This window comes from Manis javanica, chromosome 2, assembly GCF_040802235.1.
Source record: "Manis javanica isolate MJ-LG chromosome 2, MJ_LKY, whole genome shotgun sequence".
In the NCBI taxonomy this organism is placed as follows: Eukaryota; Metazoa; Chordata; class Mammalia; order Pholidota; family Manidae; genus Manis; species Manis javanica.
In genome coordinates, this window is record NC_133157.1 from 222,608,562 (window position 1) to 222,632,921 (window position 24,360).

The 24,360-nt window shown below is 56.1% G+C and overlaps 1 protein-coding gene across 4 annotated transcripts; it reads left to right on the top strand.

Moving 5' to 3' along the window:
- Positions 1-5,453: 5,453 nt before the first annotated feature.
- On the top strand, positions 5,454-8,677 carry LY6H (lymphocyte antigen 6 family member H). Of its 4 annotated transcripts, none has more exons than XM_037023163.2 (5): positions 5,454-5,730; positions 6,350-6,410; positions 6,910-7,037; positions 7,739-7,858; positions 8,145-8,677. In XM_037023163.2, the coding sequence occupies exons 1-5, from the start codon at positions 5,601-5,603 to the stop codon at positions 8,378-8,380; spliced, it is 675 nt and encodes a 224-aa protein (XP_036879058.2). In that variant the 5' UTR covers positions 5,454-5,600; the 3' UTR covers positions 8,381-8,677. The 4 variants fall into 4 exon arrangements, with proteins under 4 accessions (XP_036879058.2, XP_036879061.1, XP_036879057.1 ...); XM_037023166.2 differs by having other exon boundaries at positions 5,546-5,730; positions 6,350-6,457; XM_037023162.2 differs by lacking the exon at positions 5,454-5,730 and adding an exon at positions 5,813-6,063 and having other exon boundaries at positions 6,350-6,457.
- Positions 8,678-24,360: the final 15,683 nt, after the last annotated feature.

Consider the following 24,360-nt stretch of genomic DNA (forward strand, 5'->3'; position numbering starts at 1 on the left):
AGCCGGCCTCCCCCAGCATGAGTGATTGAGAGAGAGAGACCGCATCAGAAGCCAGCATCTTTTTAGAACCTAACCTTCACTGGGGAAAGCCAGCAGCCCATGCTCAAGGGGAGGGGGTACCTGAGGAGGGGAAAAGCAGGGGGTCCAGGTCACTGTCCCCACACCACCCGTCTCAGGCGCTGGGGCTTGGCTGCCTTGATTTTGGACAGAGATTTTGCAGGGGTTCCCACTCCCAGAGAGGATCGGCAGAACCCCTTCAGGGACCACCCCACAGCTATGCCATACCTGGGCAATGAATCTGGAATCCAATGACCAACAGGGCCTGTGGCTGGGCACCCAGGGACATCTACACCCTCAATGCACCCCATGGAGAAGGTGGTGTGAGGTGTGAAATGGATGTGTCTGCTCTGGCTTGGACAGCTGAGCCTGGACACTGCCTGGCCCTACAACTGTTAAGATAAAGCTCAGACCCTTCCTGCACATGGCTTGGGTCCTCAGCGCCACAGTCTTCCCTTTCCCTCCCTTCCCTTCCCCTCCCCTCCCCTCCCCTCCCCTCCCTGCCACTCCATCACTTGGCTCCCCCCACAAACACTCCTGCTCTCCTGTTCCAGGACTTGGAACTTCTGACACCTCGTCCCCCAGGCCTCAGCCGCCAGGCTCCTTCTGAGAGGCCTTGTCCCTGAGCTCAGGCTCCCCTCTCAGTGCTCACCATGTGGCCACCTCTCTGCTTCCCTGCTACCTTTCCTCACCGGAACATGAGTTCCACGGGGCAGGGACCCAACTCAGTCCACTGCTGTCACCTGTACTGGCTGCTCCTGGCACAGAGCAAGTCATGGGCCACCACCAACCAATGACAGTGCAGGTGACCCCTCCTGCATGTCTGGACCGGATGTCCGTGAGCACTTCACCTCTGTGGCATCTCGTGTGAACCACACACCTTCACAAGGTTCCTAACATTGTCCCCAGTCTACAGACAAAGGGACTGAGGCTCTGGAGGTCACCGCATGCTCAGAGCCACACACCCTGAATGTCCCCAGACTGTCTGCTCCCAGGGCCCAGCCCTCACCCCCGTGCTGTTCTGCCTCTGCCTCCTGGGACTGCCCTCAGTGAGCGTGCGAGGAAGCCTGTGAGTGCATGTCAGCATGTGGGTGTGGCACTGCCAATGCATTAGTGTGAGTGCATGTGAACACGAATGTGCGCATGAATGCACGTGTGTGTGGAGTGTGTGCATGTGCAGGTGGCTGGGGATGAGGAGGCCCGAGAGCATCCACCTCCTGGCACAGGACCTGGCTGGCTTCCCCGCACACCCTGGCGGGACTGGGATGTGCTCGCCGTGGGGGGCTGGGGCTGGACATCAGGCTCTTGGCAGCTGGAGCTTCTTGCAGCTGCTGGTCCCGTGAGCTTCGTGCTCAGTGTGGGGGATCCTTTGGAGTAAAGTCCAGGTGACTTCAGGAAACCCTGCATGCAGAGACTTGGTCTTGGGCAAAGGCAGCTGTGGGTCGTGGAGGCCCGGTGCTGAGGTGGAGATCACGTAGCTGCTGTGCGCCGCCACGGAGACGCGTCATCCGCAGCGACAATGGGGTGGTCTGCGGGAAGGGTTCCAAGAGACCCAGCATTGGGGGAGGACATGAGATCCCACCTTTGGGCCAGCTGGGGGAGGTCCCCAGAACTGTTTATTGCAAAGGAAAGTGCAGGGTGGGAGGATTTGGGTGTGCCCTGGGGATGGTGCGATGGATGTTTGAGGGGTAGGCAGGGTGTGAGCAAAGGCTGGGAGGAAGGAGAGTGCAGGGGCTTCTGGGTCTGGAGACCATCCTTTGATTGTGGGGGTGGGGAGGAGGTGGCAGCAGGGATGGTGCTGGTGGCAGAAATGCCCACAGGATGCCAGCCTGGAAGGAGCTGGCTGCCATGGGGAGAGGGAGGATCCCCGCAGTGGGATAACATCCAGTGCATGGCATACACCCAGAACAGGGTGGCGGTGGTCTAGGCAGAGCGCTGGTGTGGAGGGGAGATGCTGAGGAGGAAATGACAGCAACGTGGTGGGGGCGAGGGTGACTGGAAGCCAGAGAAAGAACAGAGAGCTTTGCTGGAGGCCTGTGGGCACAGTCTGGGCAGAGGCAGCTCTGAGATCTGGCAGCAGCTGCGTGTAGCCTGGCGAAGGGCGCAGCTGGGCAGTAACAGTGGGCCAGGGGAGGGAAGAGGCTCCTGTGAGAATCACTGCTGTGACTCAGGCCAAGGTGGGCTGGGCCAGTCTGAGTGGATGACAGACAGACAGCTCCCAGCTCAGGGTCACCAGGGCTGGGCACAGTACACGCCAGGAGGTTCTCGTCAGCCTGCAATGCCCATTGCCTGTCCCAGGACCTGGTTTGCACCTTAGCAGGAAGGCTGAGGCCTCACCTCCCAGGCTGGGCCTGGAGAACCCCCTCCCTCTCCACTTTCTCCCCAGGAGCACGCCTGTTGTCTTTGTGCTGACTGCACCTACTTTTACAACCCCAGTCCCATCCTCCTCTGAGCCCCACATATACCTGAGATCCCACGCAGGCACCTGACTCAGGAAAATGCTTTAGTACTGCTCAAGTTGGCTGCTTTTACTGTCCTGTACCAGACCCACTGCTTCTGAGCCAGGGCCTGTCGAACCCTGTGAACATATCCACCTTCTCCATTTCTACTGCCATCCCTGGTCTGAGCCACCTCCTCACTGGACTCCCTGCTCCATTCTAGAAGCTTCCAATCCATTCTCTACTCAGGGGTCACAGAGACCTTCTGAAATGTAAGTCAACAAAGTCCATCCTTCACCTCAGCACCTTCCTTTCACTTCTCTGAAGACACTGCTGACCCCTAACCTCAAAGCCATTCCCAAGCTTTCTTTTCTCTGTCCATCATCCCTTGGTGATGAGGGGAAGGTCAAGAGAATCAATGGAAAGGCACAGAGCCTTAGCCTCAATGGCTGGGCCCCCCCAGCACTCACCTCAGCTGTGAGTCACTTCCTGCACCAGTCAGGGTACTCCAGAGAAGCAAAGCCAATGGGATGTGAAGACAGATTTCCTTTGAGAAATTGGCTCATGTAATTATAGAGACTGGCAAGTTCAAAATCTTGCAGGGTGGCCCAAGAGAGTCAGGAACAACTGATGTTTCAGTTCAAGTTCAAAGGCTGACTGCTGCAGAATTCTCTCTTGCTTGGGGAAGGTCAGTCTTTTATTCTATTCAGCTCTTCAGCTGATTGGTTGGATGAGGCCCACCCACATTGTGGAGAGTAATGTGCTTCACTCAAAGTCCACTGACGTAAATGGTAATCTCACCCAAAGACATTCTCACAGAACCATACATAATAATGTTTGATCAAATAACTGGGCATCGTGGTTAGAATTAACCACCACACTCTTGTATGGGTTTTTTGTTACCTGCAGCCTGAAGATTTCCCAAATAGTACACTAAAATGCTTAGGACACAGTGTCTGTTCTGTAATAGGATTTCAAAGCCACATGAGGTCTGATACTTGCCCTCTTTTCTTACCTCACCACCCTCCAGTGTCCCCTGGATCATGGTAGGCCAGGCACACAGACTTTCTTTCCATTTCCAGCCTCCATTCTGGTTGAACTTCCTGTGGGAAATGCTCCTCCCTGGCCCTTCTGCTGGTCACCCTGGAAACTTTCCTGTGCATCTTCTTTAACATCTAAACACTCATCATGGTCAAAGTCGCCTCTTAAACAGCATGAGAGTCCCAGGTCCCTCCAGCGTGGTCACCCATCCCTTATGTTTCACCACTTTTCAAACCCCGCACATCAGACATCCTTACTGTCCTCGCCGACAGCGGTAACTCACATTTCCCTCCCAGAAGCCAGTTTCTGCTCACTCGTAATTCCTTCTTGTGTTCTAGCCTTTCCTTCTGGAATAATTTTTTCTTTCTGAAGTGCATTTTTTTTAGAAGCTCCTTTAATAAAAGACTGTGATAAACTTTCTCAACTTCTTTCAAGTTTTGTTTATCTGAAAAAATTTGTCTGAACTTTTAATATCTGAAAAATCTGTTTTGTATGTATTTTTGGAAAAAAGTGTGAAGAGTTTGTAGTTGACAGTTATTTTCCTTCCAGCCCATAATACATATATGTATTATTTCACTGTCCTTGGCTGTTGCTGTTGAAATTCTGCAGTTTGTCTGCCTTTTGGAGTCGATCTACCTTTCTTTCTGGCTGTTTTAAAGATCTACCTCTTCTTTTATCTTTGGTGGTCTGAAATTTCATTATGTTCTATCTAGGTGTGAATTTTCTTTTCATTTATTCTGTTTTGTATACATTGTACTTCTTTGTAAATATTTATCTTTCACGAGATCAGGAATGTCATCAGGTGTAATCACTTCAAATATTAACTCTCTTTCCCCTGGGACTTCAGCCAGACTTATACCAGCTCTCAGCATACTGTCTCTTGTGTGTTTTACTTCTCTTTTCTATTTCCATCTCATTATCCCTCTTGCTACATTCTTGGTAATTTGCTTAGATCTATATTCCAGTTCACAAATTCCCTCTTCAACTGTGTCTAATTTGCTGCCTAACACAATTTCCTTTTTTTTTTTAACAACAGCTATACTGAAATATAATTCACATGCTGTAAAATTTGCTCTGGAAGTATACCCTTCGTTGGTTTTTAGTTTATTCACAGTTGTGTAACTATCATCTCTATCTGTTTTTAGACTATTTCCAACACTTGAAAACCCCTTGACCATTAGCAGAAACGACACACTCCTTCCTTCTCCCAGCCCAGGCTACCACTCATCTACCTTCTATCTCTTTGAGTTCCCCTATTCTGGACATTTCATATAAAGCAAGCCAAGCAATGTATGTTTTTAAATGAGCTGTATTTTCACTTAGCATAAATCTTTCAAGGTGTCTGTGGACCTTTTTCATTTCAGTGTCGTGTTTTTCATCTCTAGGCATTCTGTTATTCAGCTAAGCACAGCCAGTCCTGAGCACTGGCTCCATCCTCTAATATGCCGTAAACCTACAAAACAGATTAGTTTTATATCTATATCTGATGCACTGGATTTAGAAAGTTTGTGGGGATTTAAATCTGTTACTTGTCATTGTTTCTGCTACATTTTACTTATGAGGCTTATTTCTTTTGGATGTTTGCTGATTTTTGACTCTGGACTGATACTTGAATTCTGTTGGGTCTGTGGGAGCCCCGGTCGTTGGGATTGGGGCTGTCTGTCTATGTCTTCCTTGGCCTTCACACTTCCAGAGCAGCAGTGGAGTGGGGAGATGTACAGGGTTCCAGCACTGGCTGTGTCAGCTGCCACTCTGTGACCTCAGGCAGGGAGCTGGGCCTCTCTGTGCTGTGATTTCGTCGATACAAGATAGGAATGATAATGATACACCTGCACAGGAGGGTGCTTGTCCGGCTGTCAGGAGGTCATTCAAGTCAGGCGACTAGATGGGAAGGCTCCCTCAGTGCCATGATTGGCACATTTTGAAGCGACACATTAGTGATGATGGTTCATCTGATGTGAGGGTCAGAAACCCTCTCCTTCTGCTGTCCAGGGCCCAGGGCAGCCCTAGGCCACCAGTGGGTACTCCACAAGGATTTGTTGGACAAAGGCAGGACGAAAAGAAATGCCCTGCGTGGCAGCTGCTCACTCAGGGCCCAGCAGAGCCGGATTCCGGGCACAGGGGACGGCAGGTGCAAGAGCGCAGCGCCCGGAGGCTTTGTTCCGGGGAGGCGAGGGACAAAGCCGAGAAGCCGGTGAAGCACGCGGCGCGGTCCCTGAATGTCCTGACCAGGATTTGGGGCTCGTCCTCCTGGGGAGGGTGTGGTTGGAGACAGCGGCCCAGGGGCTTCGGCCGCTGGTGGGGGTCATCACGGTTGCTGAGGGCAGCAGAGCGGCCTCCAAACCAGCCCAAAGGGGATGGTGCCGGGGAGGGGCCGCAGGGCAGGGGGTCTGACGGGCACCTGCGCGTTACCTCCCTCTCCCTGCGTCTTTGTGCGTTTCGCTGCCTTTCGCGATAAACGTCCTTCCGAGAAATTCCGAGGGGATCTCAGCCAAGCAGAGGGGGAAGGGATCCTGGCCGCGCCTGGGTAGGGGGAGGCGGCGGCGGGGAAGGGCGCGCGGGGCAGCGGTGGCAGGAGCGGGACCGGAGAGGGCGGGCGCGCGGGCCGGCGGGGCGCAGGCGGGAGAGGGCGCGGGGAGGCCCGGGACGAAGACCTGCGGCGGGCGGCGAGCCCCAGGCGCCCCACCCGCGCGCCTCTGCCGCCCCCGCCCCGCGCGGCCCCCGCCCCGGCTCCGCTCCGCCCCTCGCGCGGGGTCCGCGTCTGCGGCTGCGTTCCCCGAAAGACGAGGCTGCGCCCGGGTTCCGGTCCGCAGGGAGACCGAAGGGCACCGCTGCCCGCGCCGCCCGGAGCTCCGGAGTGCAGACGCCAGGGATGTGAGTGCGCCCCCGACCCAGGCCCGCGCTCCACGCCCCGACCCGCGGTGAGCCGCCGGGCGCGCGGGGAAGGCGAGGAGCGGGGGAGGCGCGGGGTTCCCGGCCCCGCAGCCCAGGGGTGGAGTGGGGCCGAGCCGCGCGCCCCTCCTCCATCGGCAGGTGCCGTCCGCGCGCACCCTGTCTTGCCCGTTCCTCTCCGCACGCGCCCACAGCTCCCCAAGGAGAAGACGCATCTCGGGTCCCCTATCCTAGGTTCCGGGCGCGGGGTGGGCATTTGGGCTGTCACCCTGCCTGAGAGGGCAGACCTGTCCTCCCTGGAGGGGACACTGTGATGTGGACGCTCTGGGGGATGGGCTGGGGGTGGGGCCCTGCGACCCCCGCCCCCCTGCAGACCCAGCCTCGGTCGGGGAGGAGGTTGCGTTTGTAGGCCAGAAAAGGGGAGGGTCCTGGGGGTCGCCGGGCCGGGGGCCGGGCTCCTGACTAGTCTTCCCCCTGCCAGGCCTGCGCCCCAAAGGACCCCCGCCCACAGTCCCCGCGCCTTCCCGAGGCCAGCCTGGAGCATGTTGCCCGCAGCCATGAAGGGCCTCTGCCTGCTGCTGCTGGCCGCTCTGCTGTACTCTGCGCCTGGTGAGTCTGGGGGTGGCCCACGGGGATGAGCCAGGTCGCCAGGAGAGCCCGAGGCTCTGGGGAGAGAGCAGGGCTGTGGGGCTGCCATCTTCTTGAGATGTGCAACACACCCACACCCCCTCGGGCCCCTGCGGCCCCTTGCCCAGTCACCCTTGCAGGGCTAGGGCTGCCCCAGCTCCAGCCCTGTGGGTCGCTCCTGGCTCCGGAGGACACCGACAGCTTTTCCCCTTCCTGGCCTTGCCCCAGCGCTTTGTCCTGCATGGATGCCTCTAGCTCAGTGCAAGGGTCCTTGTGCTCCATGGCTTCTCAAAGCCCCACCTGGCCTCCCATCACGTCCTATTTGGTCCTTCCTAGCTTGGAACCCACCGAGCTCTGGGGGGACTCATATGAGGAGTAGGAGCATGCAGGAGGGCACCCCAGGTGTGAGATTCCAGTGGCTGGGTGTGTGCCTGCACCTCCATGTGGGGCCAGGGAGGGGGCATAGGACTTTCACAGTCCCAGTGGTGGGACCGTCCCCCTAAACTGCCCAGAAGACACACAGGTCCTCCAAGGGCCTGTTCACCGGGTGCAAGTCTGGCCTGGTCACTCCTAGCCAGCAGGTACCTGGCCTCTGACAGCTGTGGGGCTGTCACAAGGGGGCGGATGAGGGGGCTGGCTGGCGCCCAGCTCCTGTGGTCATCCTTCTCCGTGCGCCCTGCCAGTTCATGGCCTGTGGTGCCAGGACTGCACGCTGACCACCAACTCCAGCCACTGCACCCCAAGGCGGTGCCAGCCATCGGACACGGTGTGTGCTAGCGTCCGGATCACCGACCCCAGCAGCAGTAAGTCAGGACCTGGGCCTGCATGTAGAGAGATGGGGGTGCTGTCTGAGACCCTCTGGCCTGGGACAAGAGCATGGGTCTGCGGGCAGGACACTGCCCTGCTATGGACAGAGAGCAGGTGCCTGCCTCACTCTGGCCCCTCTGTGGCGCTGTCCATAGAGCTGGGAACAGTGTGGGTGGGTGGAAAACTTTGGCTCTGCTGTTCTGGAGTCCCAGGCTGGGTCCTGGGCCAGAGGCATGGGGCCCAGGTGGGGCCTGCAGCCCAGGTTCCCCTTTTCTTCCCCAGGCAGGAAGGATCATTCTGTGAACAAGATGTGTGCCTCATCCTGCGACTTCGTCAAGCGACACTTTTTCTCAGACTATCTGATGGGCTTCATTAACTCTGGGATCTTAAAAGTGGACGTGGACTGCTGTGAGAAGGATTTGTGTAACAGGGTGTTGGGACCGGGAGGCAGCCCCTGGGTCCTGGCTGGGGGGCTCCTGCTCAGCCTGGGGCCTGCCCTCCTCTGGGCTGGGCCCTGAGGTCCCCTCTCCTGGGCAGGGCCTGGTGTTGCCCCCTCCACAGCTGGGCCTGGCTCGGTGGTCTGTGGCCCTCACTCCTTCCCGAGACATGGGTCTTCCCTGTCTCTCCACCAGCTCCGAGTCCCAGCCAGCAGAACATCTCCAGAAAACCAGGCTTTAGGCAGAAGGCCTAGGGGTGCGGGTGGGGGGCTGGGACCCCCAGATCTCTGAGGGGTAGCTGGGCTGAGCCAGGCCAAGCCCAGCAGCCTGGCTGTGAGGACATTGTCTACAAGAAATAAAGTCACTTCTGAGTTCAGAGACCTGATCTGAGCCTGTGGGCAGGGGTAGGGGTGTCCCAGCAGAGTGGGAAGTGAGGCGCTGAGGAAGCACACGGAGGAGGGGGTGGGGTGCTGGTACTCTCAGGGGCTGTGGGGTGTGTGGGTTTTGTGGGGGACCTTGGAACTGGTGAGGTCTGGGAGCAACTGGGGGGTTAAGAGTTGAGGTGCACAAGATCAAGGGGTGAGCTGAGAGCGAAGCCTTCTGCCCCTGTTCACATGCTCAGACTCATGCCAGTGCACAGCTGTGCAGTGGTGTGCACACATCCACACCTGCAGAGTGGTGCACCCACATCCACCTGGTGCCCTTGCATTTGCACACATGGACTGGCCCATCTCTAGCATACCAGCTCGTGGAGGTGTGTCCACCCACACGCCCACGTCTGCCTGCACGCTGCTCTTGGGCTCTACTCTCTGGGTCCAGCTCGAGTGGGGGTGCCCCTGTGTGTGCACCCTCTCTTGCTCCACCCTCACTTGTTCTCTTATGGCCACGGGGTGATTGGGCTCAAGCCAGCTCCCCTGAGAGCTATCGGGGGGCTGCTTTAGGCTCATCGGGAGCCCTCTTAGCCAGACTGCCCCCACCCTGAGTTGGGTGCCACTGTGTACAGGGTCCTGAAGGCCTGCGCTGCCCAAGGCTGAGGAAGCCCACCTGTGAGGTGGCACCGACCGATGTGTCTGGGGGAGGAGGCAGGGAGGACCTGTGCAGCTAGGTCTTAGGGTGCTATTCCTCGTGGCCCCCTGCCCCTGCTGTCAGTGGTTTCTATCCCACAGCGCTGAGTCCAGCCCAGCCTCCCACACCCACCAGCTGTGTGGCTTGTCCTGTGGCCCAGGCCATGGGCACGTGTGGGTCCCGACTCCTTAGGAAAAACAACGGCTGCATGGAGAGCCAGCCTTGGCATCCTCCAGGGGCTCCCCTGCATCCCCTGTGTGAGCCATGGAAAGGACGTGGGGGCTCAGGGTGAGAGACCCAGAGGGGAGAGGGGGTTGCTGGGGACAGGTGGCAGCTTCCTGCTGGTGGGAGTGCCTGGGACTTGTCCCAGGAGGGTCTCCACTCGGTCACGTTTCCTCTGCTGCTCTGATGTACCCATCTGGCCCCCGCTCAGACCTCAGTGAAGTGTCCAGTGCTTTGGGGAGCATAGGGGCCTGGGCGCTGGTGGGGGGTGACCTGGAGAACAGCTGCTCCTTCAGGGCAAGTGTGAAGAGGAGCTTGAGGATTCGGAGGAGACTGGAGGCCTCTGCCAGTGAAGACCTGGAGCCATGGAAGCCTGGAGGTGCCAGGAGGCGTGGAGGTGCCACAAGGCATGGGGTTCAAACCAACTCTACGCCAAGCTTTGTGTGCTGAATTCATTATTTGAAGAAAGCATTAGTTCACAGCAAGGAGGGAAATTCTCCGTGCTCTTTTAAGAAGTGATGTGAGGTGGGACGTGGACAGGCCTCAGGGGCAGGCAGCACAGTGCCAGTGCCAGGCTCTAGCCTGGAAGGCGGCTCCTGCTCCGAAGCTGTGGGCCTGTCTGTCCCCACCTTAAAGGTGCTGGAGGGCAGTCCCCACCTTAACAAATTATCACTGGAGGTGGAACCCCACAGTCCATGTGGAGTGATTGGTCCAGCCGGGCACATAGACATGCTGTTGAGCCATTGCCCCAGCTTTTCCTGAGGAATTCACCAAGGACACCTTCCAGGTCAGCATGTCTAGACAGCCTGTTTACATGTCTGCTAAGTACGCCCCCGAATGGGCGCCCTGTGGTTTGGTGGCCACACCTTATCTGGGGGCAGGGGTCTGCTCTCAGCTTTTCTTGTCCGCGACACTGCTGTGACCATCCTCGTCCTCATGTCCTTACGGGATCAGTGATCACTTCTGTCAGATCGATCTGCGAAGTGGGCGGCCAAGCCAGAGGTCTGCTTTAAAATGAACTAGGTCCCCAGGAAGGCTGGCTCAGCCACATGTGCCGGGAGGTGCGCCCCACCCTCCCTGGCAGTGCACATCACCCAGCGATCGGAACTTCTGCCAGTCTGACAGACAAAGAGGACAACAGACTTTCATTCTGATTTCCATGTTAAAAATATTAGTAAAACACGACCTCAGGTGTTCACCAGCCGGGTATGTCTTCCGTAACTGCCGGTCCGCATCCTTGGCCCTTCCCTTCACCCCCGTGACGCCTGACCTCCCCGTGTGTGAGACTCATACCTGGACTGCGTGAGGGACCCAGGCCCCCCCAGGTGGGTGTCTTGCAGGCATTTCCTTCATCTCTTGGTGTCTTCATTCTATGCACATGTGTGTTGTTGAGTTCCACATGGGTGAATCTGTCCGGTTGTTCTTCTATGGTTTCTGGATTTCAGATCTTGGAAGAACCACCTGCTTATTATGAAAATAGCCTATTTTCCTGTAATCTTGGCACAGGTTTGGCTACCACGTTGACAATCCAGTTCACCTGGAGCTTGTCTTGTGTCCGATGTGGCAGGAGGCAGGACCTTCTTCCGCACAGGTGGCCGACGTTGCTGGATGCCACTTAGCAGATAACCCATCTCCCCCGTGGCCTCGATAGCAGAGGTACCCCCGCAGCACCTGCGTGTTTCCGGCCTGCCACCCTCCACTGCCGCTGTGCTCTCTGGCTTCCGGTCAGTCCATGGCGAGCTCCAAAGCTGGCAAGGCAAGTGCCCTCCTGGTACCTCCTTTCACAGGAGTCCTGCTACGCCTCACAGTTCACTCTTCCAGGTGAATTTCAGGATCCATTTGTCCAGTTCTAGAGTGACGCACTCAGTTTTGATTGATGTTTCCTCATTTGGGTGCAGTTTGAGGAGCATGAGGCCCCCCTGTCTTGCCCTGCAGGATCCCCGCCTGTCTCATGCAGCAGATGGCCTGGGTGTGGCAGCAGATGCATAAACAGATTTATCCACCTGCCCCGGCCACACACAGGCCTGGGAGAAGATGCGCCATCTGTGCTGACCATGTCATCAGGTCTCTGCTACCCTGGCCGAGTGGGTCCAGAGGGAGTGGTTGTTACAGGAAGATTCAAGCTGTGCTTGTGGCTCACCTGAGTTTGGGGGGTGCTTGAGGATGGTAGGGCAGAGCCCCCCAGGGCGGGACAGTCAGGGGGTTCATAAAGGACTGCTGCGAGGGCTGGGAGGCTGCGCTGCCGACAGGACCCTATTAGCCTCTTTGGTGGTGTTGCCAAGATGTACCTCCCTGGAATAACCAAAGTTGTGGAGCAACACCCTAGGGGCTGGGAGGCTGCAGAGGTGGTTTCCGAACTCCAGAAAAGCAGGGCCCACAATGTGCCCAGGCAACCACAATAGCCCTGCTCCTTGGCGGGGAAAGCTGCACATTCCAACACTTACATTCCAAATTCTGATGTTAGCAGGACAGTTTAGATTCTGGTGTGCACCTGGGTAATCTACAAGGGAAGAAAATTTTGACTCTGCCTTCCCAATATATTTATTGCTTATTTAATTTTTGTTCGTATTGCATTAGCAGGGACCTGAAAAGCTTAGTTGAATAATGACGTGACCCGAACTGCGTCTGTGGTAACGGAAGGTCTTTGCTGTTGCACTTGGAATCAGTGTTTGCTTTTGGATTTGAAAATAAGTCTTTATTCTTCTGATTTCAATTAGATTTTTTAACGATTAGGAATGTCCGATGACTGTAAAAGAAACACCCTTTGCACACCCACTGATAGAGCCACATGTCCTATTTAATTAGTCAGTGCAGTGGGCTCTGCTGTGGGCTTCCTAGCCAGGAGCCAGCCTGGCTTCTGTGACCCAGTGAGCCCCAAGGGAGCTCCATGGTTTAAGTCACTGCCAGTGTGTGGTTAGGATGCTTGCTTCAGATCTGTGATCGGGACTGGCTCATGGTCTTTCTTTGGATAGCATGTCTTTAATGGAGGTGAACTCAGGATTTTGGCAGCCTGGAGGACCAGACAGGCAGATTCCCACCTCTCCTGTTCTGGAGAGCTCTGGCTCCTGGGCGCTGGGGAGTTCCCTTCTCCAGCCTCCAGCGGGACCTCTGGTGCTGCCCTCTGCCCTTCCCCAACCTCCTGCAGCGGGTCTGGGTTCTCTTGGGGGGCCTGGGGCCTGCCCTGTTGGAGTGCTGCCTCCCTCGTCCTCATTTGCACTGACCCAGCCCCATTAGAGGGATCATTACGCCCACTTGACATCTAAGAAGCAGACTTGGAAGAGGTAAGGTGCTGTTGCACCGAAATCCTCATGGATATGCAGGAAATGCCTGGATTCGAGTGTCTTCTACCACCTACTTGCTGTGTGATCACAGCCAAGTTCTGCATCTCCTCTGAGCCCCATTTTTGTATCTGTGAGGTAGGGACACACCCAGCTCATAGGGGTTTCACATGGAGGAGGGGCTAAGCCTAGAACCTGGGCCTCTGGCCCCTTCTGTTCCAGTTGGCAGAATGCTGGTCCATGCAGGGTGGATGGAAAGGGGTAGGACGGATGGGGGTGTGGGCAGATGAACACCTTCACCCTTCAGTTCCCTCCCGGGGACAGGTGGCTTGCCCCAGCCTTCTCGTTTTCTGTCTAAGCCCCTCCCAGACTCTAGAGCTCTTTGGAGGCCCTCTGTGCACCCTTCCTGAGGCTCCACGCCCTCCTCCTGGCCTGTGCCACAGGGTCCTGAGGACGTTTCTACCTCATCTGGCCCTGCCCGGATCTTGTCTCTCCCTGCCCTCCAGCCCCCGCCTGGCTGGCTCCTGTCTCCTCTTCCCTCCTGGGGTCCCGGGATGGCTGGCATGTGGCCCTGCACAGGGAGAGAGTTCTACCATTGGTAAGGAGAGCCGAGCTGGACAGAATCTGCCAGGTGCCCGGCTGCTTCATGTCCACAGTCTCCTGGCACCTCCCAACCTCACCAGGTACAGAGAGTCTGTGAGATCCTCACAGCAGGTGAGAGACCTAAAGGTCCTTAAGTTTGGCAGAGCAGGTGGGGTGGGGGGAGGTGGCTTCTCCCCTGAGGCAGGTAAGGAAGCCCAGCGAGGTGTAGGAAGTCACTCTCCGCTAACTGCAAGCCCCCAGCCTTGAGAACTGGGATTGTAGGTCTCAGCATCAGTTCTTAAACAAACTGCAGTGTGCGGCAGAATCCTGGCAGGTGAGGGCTTGGCGCCCAGGCCCTGCACCAGAAAAGCAGGTCCAAGTAGAGGGGCCCGCAGGACACAGCCTGGCTGAAGGCTTAGGTGCCTGTTTAGTTGTTTGAACTCCTCTCAGAAGCTAAGAGCTGGGCTCTAGGTCCTGGGGATAGGGCAGGGGCAAGACAGGATTGGCGGGGAGGCCCTGGTCCTGCCCCTGAGAGGGTGACGGGAGGGGCCAGATATCCTTCCCTGAGAGTGAGCCAGGCGCTGCCTCCCCATCCCTGAGGGGCTGCTGGGTTGGGGAGCAGGGCAGGCTGAGAGGCCGTGCTGGGCACTAGGTGGGGCCCCTGCTTCTTGTGACGTGTTTTCTGAGCTGTGGTGCGTTCTCTTCATGGGGGGATGGTGCTGCCTGTGCATTGGTCTGCTCAGTCCTGGGCCTCCATTCAGGGGGTCCCCCTGCGGGTGGACAGAAGTGCAGATGTGCCATCCTGCCCCTGCACCCTCTGCACAGGAGGCGATCACTGTCTGTGGGGATCTCGTAGCCTCTCTGGGCAGCTGGCTGGCTGGCTGGCTGGGTGTGGCTGAGGCTGTGGGGTACTCTCCTGTCCCAGCGCCGTGCCACCTAGCAAGTGTGTCGGGGGAGCAAATCTCAGAGCTGGCCTTGCTGGGCCGGAGGTCTGCGCCATTATATCCCTGAGGCCTAGCTGCCACCAGCTGCAGGCGGCACACCCTGCCCCCTGCTGTTCTGTCCTGCAGGGACTGAGACCTGAGGCCTCTCTGTTGTGTTCCATCTCTTAGGGCTGTTCACCTGCCCATGTGCTCTGTGAGTGGCTGATGCATTTGCCCCTTCTGGCTGATGTCGAAATCCCCCAGACCCACAAAGAGGAGTGAGGAGAGGGAGGTGAGGGTGGGCTGAGGGTTGGATGCCACCACCTCCATTCACGATGGGGGCATGCAGGCCACAGCCCTCCCCATTCGGGCACAGGCCTGGCTGCTCTGTGGGAGGCCACATACCACTGGCTCTGACTTTTGGGGGCGCCTTCCCTGTGGGCCTTTCTGCCACAGGGTGGCAGGGTGGGCAGCCCTGTTAGGGTGGAGGGTGGGCGCCACTTAACAAGGTTCCAGCCTGACAAACCTGAACTCAGGGAACCAGCTGACCTGGAGGCCTTTGGGCAGCAGCCTAGGGCAGGGAAGAGCCGACTGTGCCCTGCAGCCACGGGTTCTCAGAAGGGCCATCAGTTGCCGCATGGAGGAGGGGGAGCGGGCTGCAGGGCGTGTGACAGGACTGACGGTTCGCGTCTAGAGCAGGGGGATGCAGAGGAGCTGGGAGGGGACGACTGGGCAGTGCGGCCAAAGGGACCGTGCTTGGTGGCAGCGGGCGGAGAGGGTGGGGGCTGTTGAAAAAAGCCGCAGGCACCCAGGATGTCCATGCCTGGCCTGGGGGACCACCAGAGGTCATGGGGGTGAAAGCACAGGCCGACAAGCCCTCAGCATAGGGACAAGAGAGTCTGTGGGCGGGTGGCATTATGTCACCTGCCCGATGGCCTCAGCCAGTGGCTCTCCTCGTGGAGGTTCCAGGATTTCCAGGCTACAGCCAAGCTGTCCCCACCCCCGGGCCCATGTGCCTCTGATTCCAAGTTGGCTCTTTCCTGTGGCACTGGTTGGGCTGCCAGGAGCCGACAGAGGGAAAAGGCGAGTGGGGCTTCGGGAGAGGCACTGGAGTGTCAGCAGGGGGCTCGGTGATGGCGTGGGAGGGTTTGGAGGCAGCCGGGAGGCCATTGCCGGGTCGGGCGGCTCAGTGTGGCTTGGTGTGCGTGCTGCCTTGGCCCAGGGAATGCTCAGAGGCTCTGTCTGGCTTCTGTGTGGGGCCTGGCTGGCACCCCCCTCCCCCCACAGGCTGGCCACTTGTTGGGAGGCTGCTTTGTGGGGCAGAGGCCCTGGCTGCTTCCTGGACAGAGGCCGGGGGTACTCAGGCCCCTCAGGCCAGCACCCTGGCAGGCAGCCAGCAGTTTTGCTGAATGAAGAAAGAATGAGTGGTAAACACAGAATGTGGGATGAGGAGAGGCAGCTGGAGGGGTTGTGAGGGCAGGGGTGAGTGAGGGGAGCGCCCGGGAAGGGGCCCAGTGAGCCCAGGTGGCCAGTGAGCCTCCCCTGGGCTGGCATTTCCTATGGCCTCCTTCTCTCCAGCTGCCCGCTTGCTAGGGCTCCCTGCTCTGAAGGGGAAATCTGTCCCTGTCCAACCCCTCCAGAGCACTGGGCCCTTGTCCCTTAACTTGGGGACCTGGGCAACGCATGACTCCAGGTGGGCAATAAGATAGACAGACTCCAAGATGGACAGAAAGACAAGCATTCACCTGCCCGAGGCAACCTGGTTTGGGTCTTGATGACCCAGGGGGAGGCTTCTGGGAGAGGCTGTTCTGTCCGAGGACATTGTGTGGCTGCGCGGGACACTTGAAGGTTAGCTAATCAGAAAGTGACTGTCCCTGTGTCCATGCAGCAATCACCACTGTTGCCACACTGTCAAATCCCCCGTTTTCTTACAGAGCCTCCTGTACAAGCCAAGAGCTGCGTTTCTCCTTCAATAGGGTCCTTGGGAACCTGCGAAATGTGTGCGGGCGTGTCACAGAGCATGTACTCAGGACTAGGGTGTCCGCCCTGTTACCAGGGGAAGGGCAGCCATGGACCCAGACTTGTGCCCCTTGGATTAGCAAATGCTCAGAAGTCTGTCGATGCCTCGTGATGAAGGTGACGTGTGTTGCCAGGGTCTTTTGTTCTTTGCAGGTTGGAGACACTCTTGTACAGTCACCTGGAAAACAGTGTAGTGTGGTCTCAGGAGGCAGATCGCTTCTGTTCCCCATAACCAGGCATCTCTTTCCAGTGTACCAGTCAGGAAACGTCTCACATGTGCACACCAGGAGATGTGTGAGAATGCATGTGGTTGCATTGTTCACAGGAGCAAAAATCTTGAAGCAGCCAGAACGACCACCAAGGGAAGAATGGGTTGTGAGGTGCGGTGTAGTCAGGCCTCGGATGTACAGCATGGCAGTGAGCACTGCAGCCCCGGAAAATAATGCCACAGAACGGAGAATGCTAGCGGTGTGAGTGGAGTGGTAAGTCCCAATGGCTACATATATAAACTACTTCATACTGCCATTTTATATATGTGTGGTAGACAAACATAGCTTTTCAGACAATAAACCTCTATACCATCTACCTACCCACCTATCGTATCTACCTATCTGACATCATCGTCTGTCATTTATATCTGTAGCATGTATCGCCATCTACATCCATCCGTCCATCCATCGACCATCTATCAATCTGTCCATCATCTACCTGGAGAAATGAGAACAGCCAGTTCAGGGCTCCAGCATCCTATGTTGCCCCCCTGGGATGGGGAGGTAGGGGCACATAGGGGATTGAAGAGGGTCCCACAAGGTGCAGTAAGTTATTGTCAAGGTGTTTGCCTTTCTGTTGGCGGCTGAGTTCACGGAGGGCTGTTACACAATCAAGAGGAAAGAAAGAAACGAGGGTCCTGTAGGAACCCATGATGAGCGGTGTCACAGACCAGAGACTGAGTATGATCCCATTTTATGCACCTGAGGGTAGTTATGTGTCAGAAATACCCTCACCTGAAACAAAACAGCAGAGCCCCCAAAACTGGTGTCTGTGCAGTGCACCTCATGCTTTGAACACACAAGCCTGGGAACAGCAGCTGGAAGGTTCCTCCCGTGGGGGACCTCGCTGAAGGTCCCCTTCACTCGGGGGAGCTGTCATCTGGGGAGCAGGCTACCGCGCGCCCGCGTGCGCGCTCCAGGGGCGGGAGGCACAGCCCCATCTCAGCCAATGGCGAGGCTGACCTTCCTCAAGGGGCGTGACCTCGGTGGGTGCGTGCATCTCTGCAAGAGGAGATTTTGACCTCTAGGAGAAAGGAAGTCTCCCCTGGGGGAGGACCAGGACCTGAGGGGCCCGGGGGCGGCGGAGGTGCGGGCGCCAAGGGCCATGGAGAAGCCTGGTGGGACGCACTTGTGTGCTGGCTCTGGAGCTGGACGCTGTCTGGGGACCGCCGGTGTCTCCCGCGCAGACAGAGCAGCCCCCTCTCCCCGCACAGGCTTGGGGACCGCACACCGCTCCTTCCCAGTGCTCCTTTCTGGGACACAGGCCAAGTATCCTGCTGTCCCGTCCAATGGCTCTGCCCTCCGGTGGGGTCCCGTTAAGAAGGCAAACTGGCTCTACTCGTTAGTAGCAATGATTCTTTTTTTAGGTGTCAAGCTCCTCTATCCGTGACGACCCCCAGCCTGGGGCTGCCCCTCATTCCCTTCCTTCTCACTCCTTGCATTTGGCTGCTGCCTAGGCTAGAGGTACCCTCCTCCTAAATGTCTCCCCCAAGTCCTGGCCCTTTATTCCCACTGCTACTGCCCTAGCCCAGGACTCCATCAACTATTTTTTTTTTTAAAGACAAACAATTTATCTAAACTAAAAAAAGCCCCTAAAACAGTTCACCCATTTCTCTCACCGCCACCTCTGGCAACACCTAATCTGTTCTCTGTATCTATGAGCTTGGCTTTTTTTTTTTTTATTAAAGTATCATTGATGTACAATTTTATGAAGGTTTCACATGAACAACATTCTGGTTACTACATTCACCCATATTATCAAGTCCCCTCCACACCCCATTGCAGTTACTGTCTGAAAGAAGAGAGGGGATGTGAACCCCACAGGCCAAGCAGGTTTATTGCTGAACCTGAGAGGGAACAAAGGGAAGAGGGTCTCTAACAGGTCAACAGGCTTTTTATGGCCAGGGTTTTTGGCGGGCTCTTTGAGGGGAGGGGTCAGGGGAAAGGTGGGCCTGTGGCTTGCTGACGTGTCCTCTGGAGGATGCTTGTAGCCTAGGTAAGATGACACCTAGGTCTCTCTGAGATGGTGGGTGGGCTTTTTCAAAAGACAGTACTCCTGTCCAGATTCTATCACTGTCCATCAGCATCATAAAATGCCACAGAGTCACTACTTGTCTTCTCTGTGCTGTACTGCCTTCCCCGTGACACCCCCCACATTATATGTGATAATTGTAATGCCCCTTATTCCCCTTCGCCCTCTCTCTCTCTCCCCACCGACCCTCCCCCATCCCTCCCCTTGGTAACTGCTAGTCCCTTCTTGGAGTCTGTGGTTCTGCTGCTATTTTGTTCCTTCAGTTTTGCTTTGTTCTTATACTCCACAAATAAGTGAAATCATTTGTTACTTGTCTTTCTCCTCCTGGCTTATCTCACTGAGCGTAATGCCCTCTAGCTCCATCCATCTTGTTGCAAATGGTAGGATCTGTTTTCTTCTTATGGCTGAATAATATTCCATTGTGTATATGTACCACGTCTTCTTTATCCATTCATCTACTGATGGGCACTTAGGCTGCTTCCATGTCTTGGCTATTGTAAATAGTGCAGCGATAAACATAGGGGTGCATATGTCTTTTTGAATCAGGGATCTTGTTTTCTTCAGATAAATTCCTAGGAGTAGAATTACTGGATTAAATGGTATTTCTAGTTTTAATTTTTTGAAGAACCTCTTACAGCTGAGTTATATTCTGTTGTGTATTATTAATACCACATCTTCTTTATCTGCTCATCTGTCAGACACTCAGGTTGTTTTCATGTCTCTGTTGTAAATAATGTTGCTCTGAGCATGCAGTGCAGAGATCTCTGTAAGATCCTGCTCTCATTTCCTTTGGATATATTGCAGAAGTGAAATTTCTGGATCACATGGTAATTCTATTTCTAATGTTTTGAGGACCCTCCATACTGTTTTCCAAAGTGGCTGCACCGGTTTACATCCCCACCAGCAGTGTAGGAGGGTTCCCTTTCTCCACGTCCTCTCCCACACTTATCATTTCTTGTCTTTTTGACTTTTTGACGACAGCCCTTCTAACAGGTGTGAGGTTGTACCACCCTGTGGTTTGATTACCATTTCCCTGATGACTAGCATGGTGGGTACCTTTTCATATACCTGTTGGCTATTTGCATATCTTTGGGAAATTTCATTTTCTCCCATTTTAAATTGGATTTTTTTTTTTTTTTTTTGCTTTTGAGTTGTATGAGTTCTTTATATATTTTGGAGATGAGTCCCTTATCAGGTGTGTGGTTTGCACGTATTTATGTTGGATTGGCTGATGGAAACATGGCCATCGGTTTGCAGGAACCTAACTCTGCCCTTCCCCGGGAGCCATGTTTGGGGTAGCTGATTCAGTGTTCACCGAGATGTCCAAAGAACAACAAGAATCAAGTGTATCTGCAGCCAAGAACAGTCCTTCCAAACATCTGCTTTTAGTGGTTGGGTCTTGAGACCTTGGCGGAGGGCTTGGAATTAGTTTTCGGGGCCTCCACTGCCTGCTGCTTGGCTGGGGCACCGGGCATCTAAATGCTGTTTTGTCCTCTGTTCCAAGGGGCGCATCATTAGAGCTCCCAGTTTCTATAGCAATTGTCCAAAGACGGTCAGTTCCGCCGGGAAATGGGATATTCAGTAGGGGAGAGTCCCAGCTGCCTTCACTGACAGGCAGTGTGCTCACATCTTCCGTTCTGGCCTGGGATCCAGGGGACATGGCTGACTCCTCGAGGGCCTGGCAGAGGGCAGAGGACTGGGTCCCCAGGAACGAGGAGCGGGTGGTGCCAGGGCTCTGGCCAGGCCTGTCCTCCAGCTCCATCACACCTTGTCCTCAGCTTCAATGATTATTCAGGATTTTGTGTGTCACTGGAAGCACTTAATTGTGTGATTTTCAAAGACTAAAGGTGCTTCTGTTCCTGTCTGGTCAGTTTTCAAAGGTACTGTTTCAACCTAAGGTTTCAGATCAGCCTCTCGAAATACTTTTTCATCCTGGGGTCATGGTTGGCATCAGCCTGGCGGTTTTTTTTTTCATTTAAATCTATCATCAATTTATAAACCCTTTGCTACATCATACAGCTACAGCAGAGAGATTAAAATAATGTTTGCTACCCAACACTTAGAATGACAGCACCGTGTCCCCATCCTTTGCAACAGAACAGCCTTTGCTTGTAGTGTGTGTGCCTGCAGCAGGGGTGCCGACACGTGGCCGTGGCTAGGCAGTCCTTCATCCTTCTGGTGTGCAGTACAGATGCACGCAGACTCAGGCTTCCAGGTGCCTGTGCAGCACTGGACCTTGGCAGCTGCCTGCCCCCTGTCGGGACATGTCCGGCCCAGCCAGTTGAATGACGGCAGGGTCAAGTTTCCTTTTATATTCGGATCTCAGGTCATGAGTGGCCACACTAAGCAGTGATGTCCTTCAGACTCACCATACTGTCCAGTAAAGGCCCCTGCCCCCACCCCTGCCTGTGTCTGACCTTAGAGGCTCTGGATGCCGTAGGGTTCAGAAAGCCCAGTAGCTCCTCCTGGGTGAGAAGGGAGGCAAACCTCCTGGTGTTGATGGGTCATTTTCCAATTAGCACGTCGATTAATGGCTTCTGTCGGCCTCCCAAGCTGATGTCCAGCCGAGGTCGGGCTCCTGGGAGAGGCTGCCCTCTGGCGTCCCTATTTGGGACAGCAAGTCATTTTCCAGGAGTATTATTTCTGCCAGACTCAGGAGCCCCCAACCAAATCCTAAATCCCTACAGGGCCCGTCCTGTCAGGCCAGCGCACAGTTTCTGCCATTGAATATGGGTACAGTTTGTTCAGTTTGGGATGATGGCAGACTTCCAAGAATGTGTGTGTCCATGAGAGTAAACCCAAGTGGTGTGCGCTCCCCGGACTTCAGGGCCGCCTGGCTGTGTCCGAGGCTCCTGGAGCTCCGGGCGCACCTGCAGGAGGTGGGTGTTGACACTGTCAGGCCACCAAGCCACATTCCGTGTGCCATCCACATGCGTGCCTCGTATACTCAGAGGGGCAGACCAAGCTCTGACATTTCCAGGGGGCAGCAGCGGCCCCAGCAGAGTCATGCCACGGGGAGCCAGGGGTGTGCCATGCAGCATGCCCCCCACAGGCTTCAGGGGCCTTGTTTCCCACGGGTCACGTGAAAAGTGGCGGTTGCTCCGTGCCTGCTCCAATGGCCCAGGGCTGTGAGCTGAGCTCACGCATCTGTAGGTCCTCCTGGGAGGCTTGCCCAGCATCGGCCTTGAGCTGGCACCACATCTGGAGAGGCAGCCACGGCCTTACGTCCTGCTCTGAGGGCTCTTGTGGAAACTGTGGGCTGCACTCCCCCAGGGACCATGGCCCCTGGGTGTCCCTCCTGTCTGCATAGCTCCCGCAGCCATTCACTCCTGGAGGAAGAGTATGATCCCTCCTCCAGGTCAGCCCTGACACCCGCCCTGGGAGCAGGCGCCTCACAGCCCTGCCGACAGCCAGGCCCACCAACGTCATAGCATTGCAGGTCGAGGATCGTGACCCTTCTGCCTGGGGATGGGATTCACCGCAATCCCAGTTTGGTGACACCAGGTCACATGATGGCCCAGGTCCTTCAGCAGCCTGAAAGTGTGCTGCCCACTTTCATGGTGTGGCATTGGGTGTGGGACCACCAGCTCAGGGGAAATGAGACATCTGACACGTGGTGAGGGTGCAAGGTGTGTCACTGTCCCTGCATCACAGTCTTCCCAGCACTCCCTGCTGCCACCTCCCACCCCACCAGAGGACAAGTGGCTGAAATGACTCAGCCAGCTGCTCTCAGTTTTCACACCTTTTTTGAATAACTGGTTTTGCATTTGCCTGCTGGGTCTTTCCATGATACCACCTGCTCCCAGGGTGGGGAGGACATGGCTCACCCACCCTCCCGGGCGTCTGGGCCACTTCACGCACTGGGGGCAGGAAGATGTACACCCACATCAAAAGACACCTGTTCAACAGGAGGGTGATAGGGACTCTGCTCTGTGGGCTGCTTCTGTCACAGACAAGTGGGGCTCAGGACAGAGTGGTGACTCACGCCCCTTAGTTCCTGGGCCTCTGCTGGGGGCCCCGAACCCGCTTGCTCACGTGGTGGCTGTTCTGCCCAAAGCCATCTCAAGCACATTCTTCCCTGCCGGCGGTGGGCACAGCTTCTCACATAGGCACTGGGGCAGCCGTGGGCTCACTCTGGGGGCCCGATGGGGCTTCAGTCCCTGCTGAGCTGGCAGTGGGGTATTTTGGGGGGCCTTGCATGGCACACTTAGCTTTTCCTTGAACCTCCTGTGGAGACTTCCATTACCAAGGGCCCTGGCTTCTTCTTTTTGTCCAGCCATTGGGGGCCCATCTGCCTCCAGAGCTGTTGGCTGCAGTCCGAGGGTTGTAAATAGCCAAACGGGCTCTGAGAGCACAAACCTCACTGCTTTCTGACCACTAAACCTCCAGATCTCTGTGCTGCCCTTGGGGAGATTCATCTTCACTGCCTCCCATCTCTCACCGCCCTTCATGGTGTGCTGAAGCTATTTACACACAGCGAAATGGCCTTGATAGGCAAACTGCCTTGGCTGGGAGGGAATTGAAGGATCTGGCTGCACCATGCGAGGCAGGCTTCTCAGGCCTCCTGCCATTGGAGCCTGGTCCCTGGGCTGGCTGTGGGGTGTTGGAGGAAACACACCCTGTGGAGGTCGGGGGGGCAATAGGACTGCCCTGTCTGTGGTCAGAGGTCTCTTTTCGTGGCCGTGAAGATGCAGCCAGCATTTCTGGTGTGAGTTACTGGATGCCCTCCATGGTGAGTGTGTGGTGTGCAGAATTCTAATCTTCCGAAATGCCTCGCCTGGCTCCTCAGCTGGGTGCTGTGGTAGAGGGACAGTGGGTGCAGTGTGCACCCCGCGCTGGTGGGGCTGAGAGGCATGGCTGTGGGTGAGCCCTGCAGGAGAGGACCCCAAAGCAGGAGGGGTCTCAGGGAAAGGGATGGGGTGGCCTCTGGGGGCAGCCATCCTGCTGGCTGCCAACATGGACCAGGGACCTCAGCCCTACCAGGAAGAGGTATGCCACCAGTCTGAAGACCCGGGGGTCCTAGGGGAGCCCAGCCTGGCCAGCAGCTTGATTTCCATGTGAACAGTGCAGAGATCAGGCCGAATCATGCAGGCCTTTTGCCGTGCAGGCTGGGAGGCAGCTGAGGCTGCCACCTCGGTGGCCGACGGCAGTGCAGTTGTTACCGTTCCTCTTTGATGCCCGGGTTTGTGTCTTGAAGGCAGTGAAGAATGAGGCCAACAGGCCAGAGCACGGAGCAACCGACAGTTTTATTAATGTAAAGGAAGGAAGATAAGCTCGAAGGAAAATAGGCTCCCGCTAACCAGGAGGGCCTCCAAAGAAGGATGCTGTTGGGGCTGCAGTGTCTAGGGTTTATAAGCCGTTTGAAAGGAGGAAGTCTACCTGCTTGGCTGGGCCTTGTTGCTAGGGCTGGGGTGAGATTTAAGGTTTCTTGGCTCTCTCTCTGCTTGTTCCAGGATGTTGTTTCTTTGTTGACTGTGTGCTTTAGTTCCCCTTCGTTGACTATGACCAGGGTTTTCATTGACCATTACTGGGGCTGCCCTATCCTGCCTACCCATTCCACTACCTCCTGTCTCACAGTGACGGTACTGTATGGGGTGGTCTCCACCCTCCTTCTTGCAAGGTTCCTCAGTGGGGTCTGGGAACAGCATGTCCGGCTGCCTTTTAGTACCAA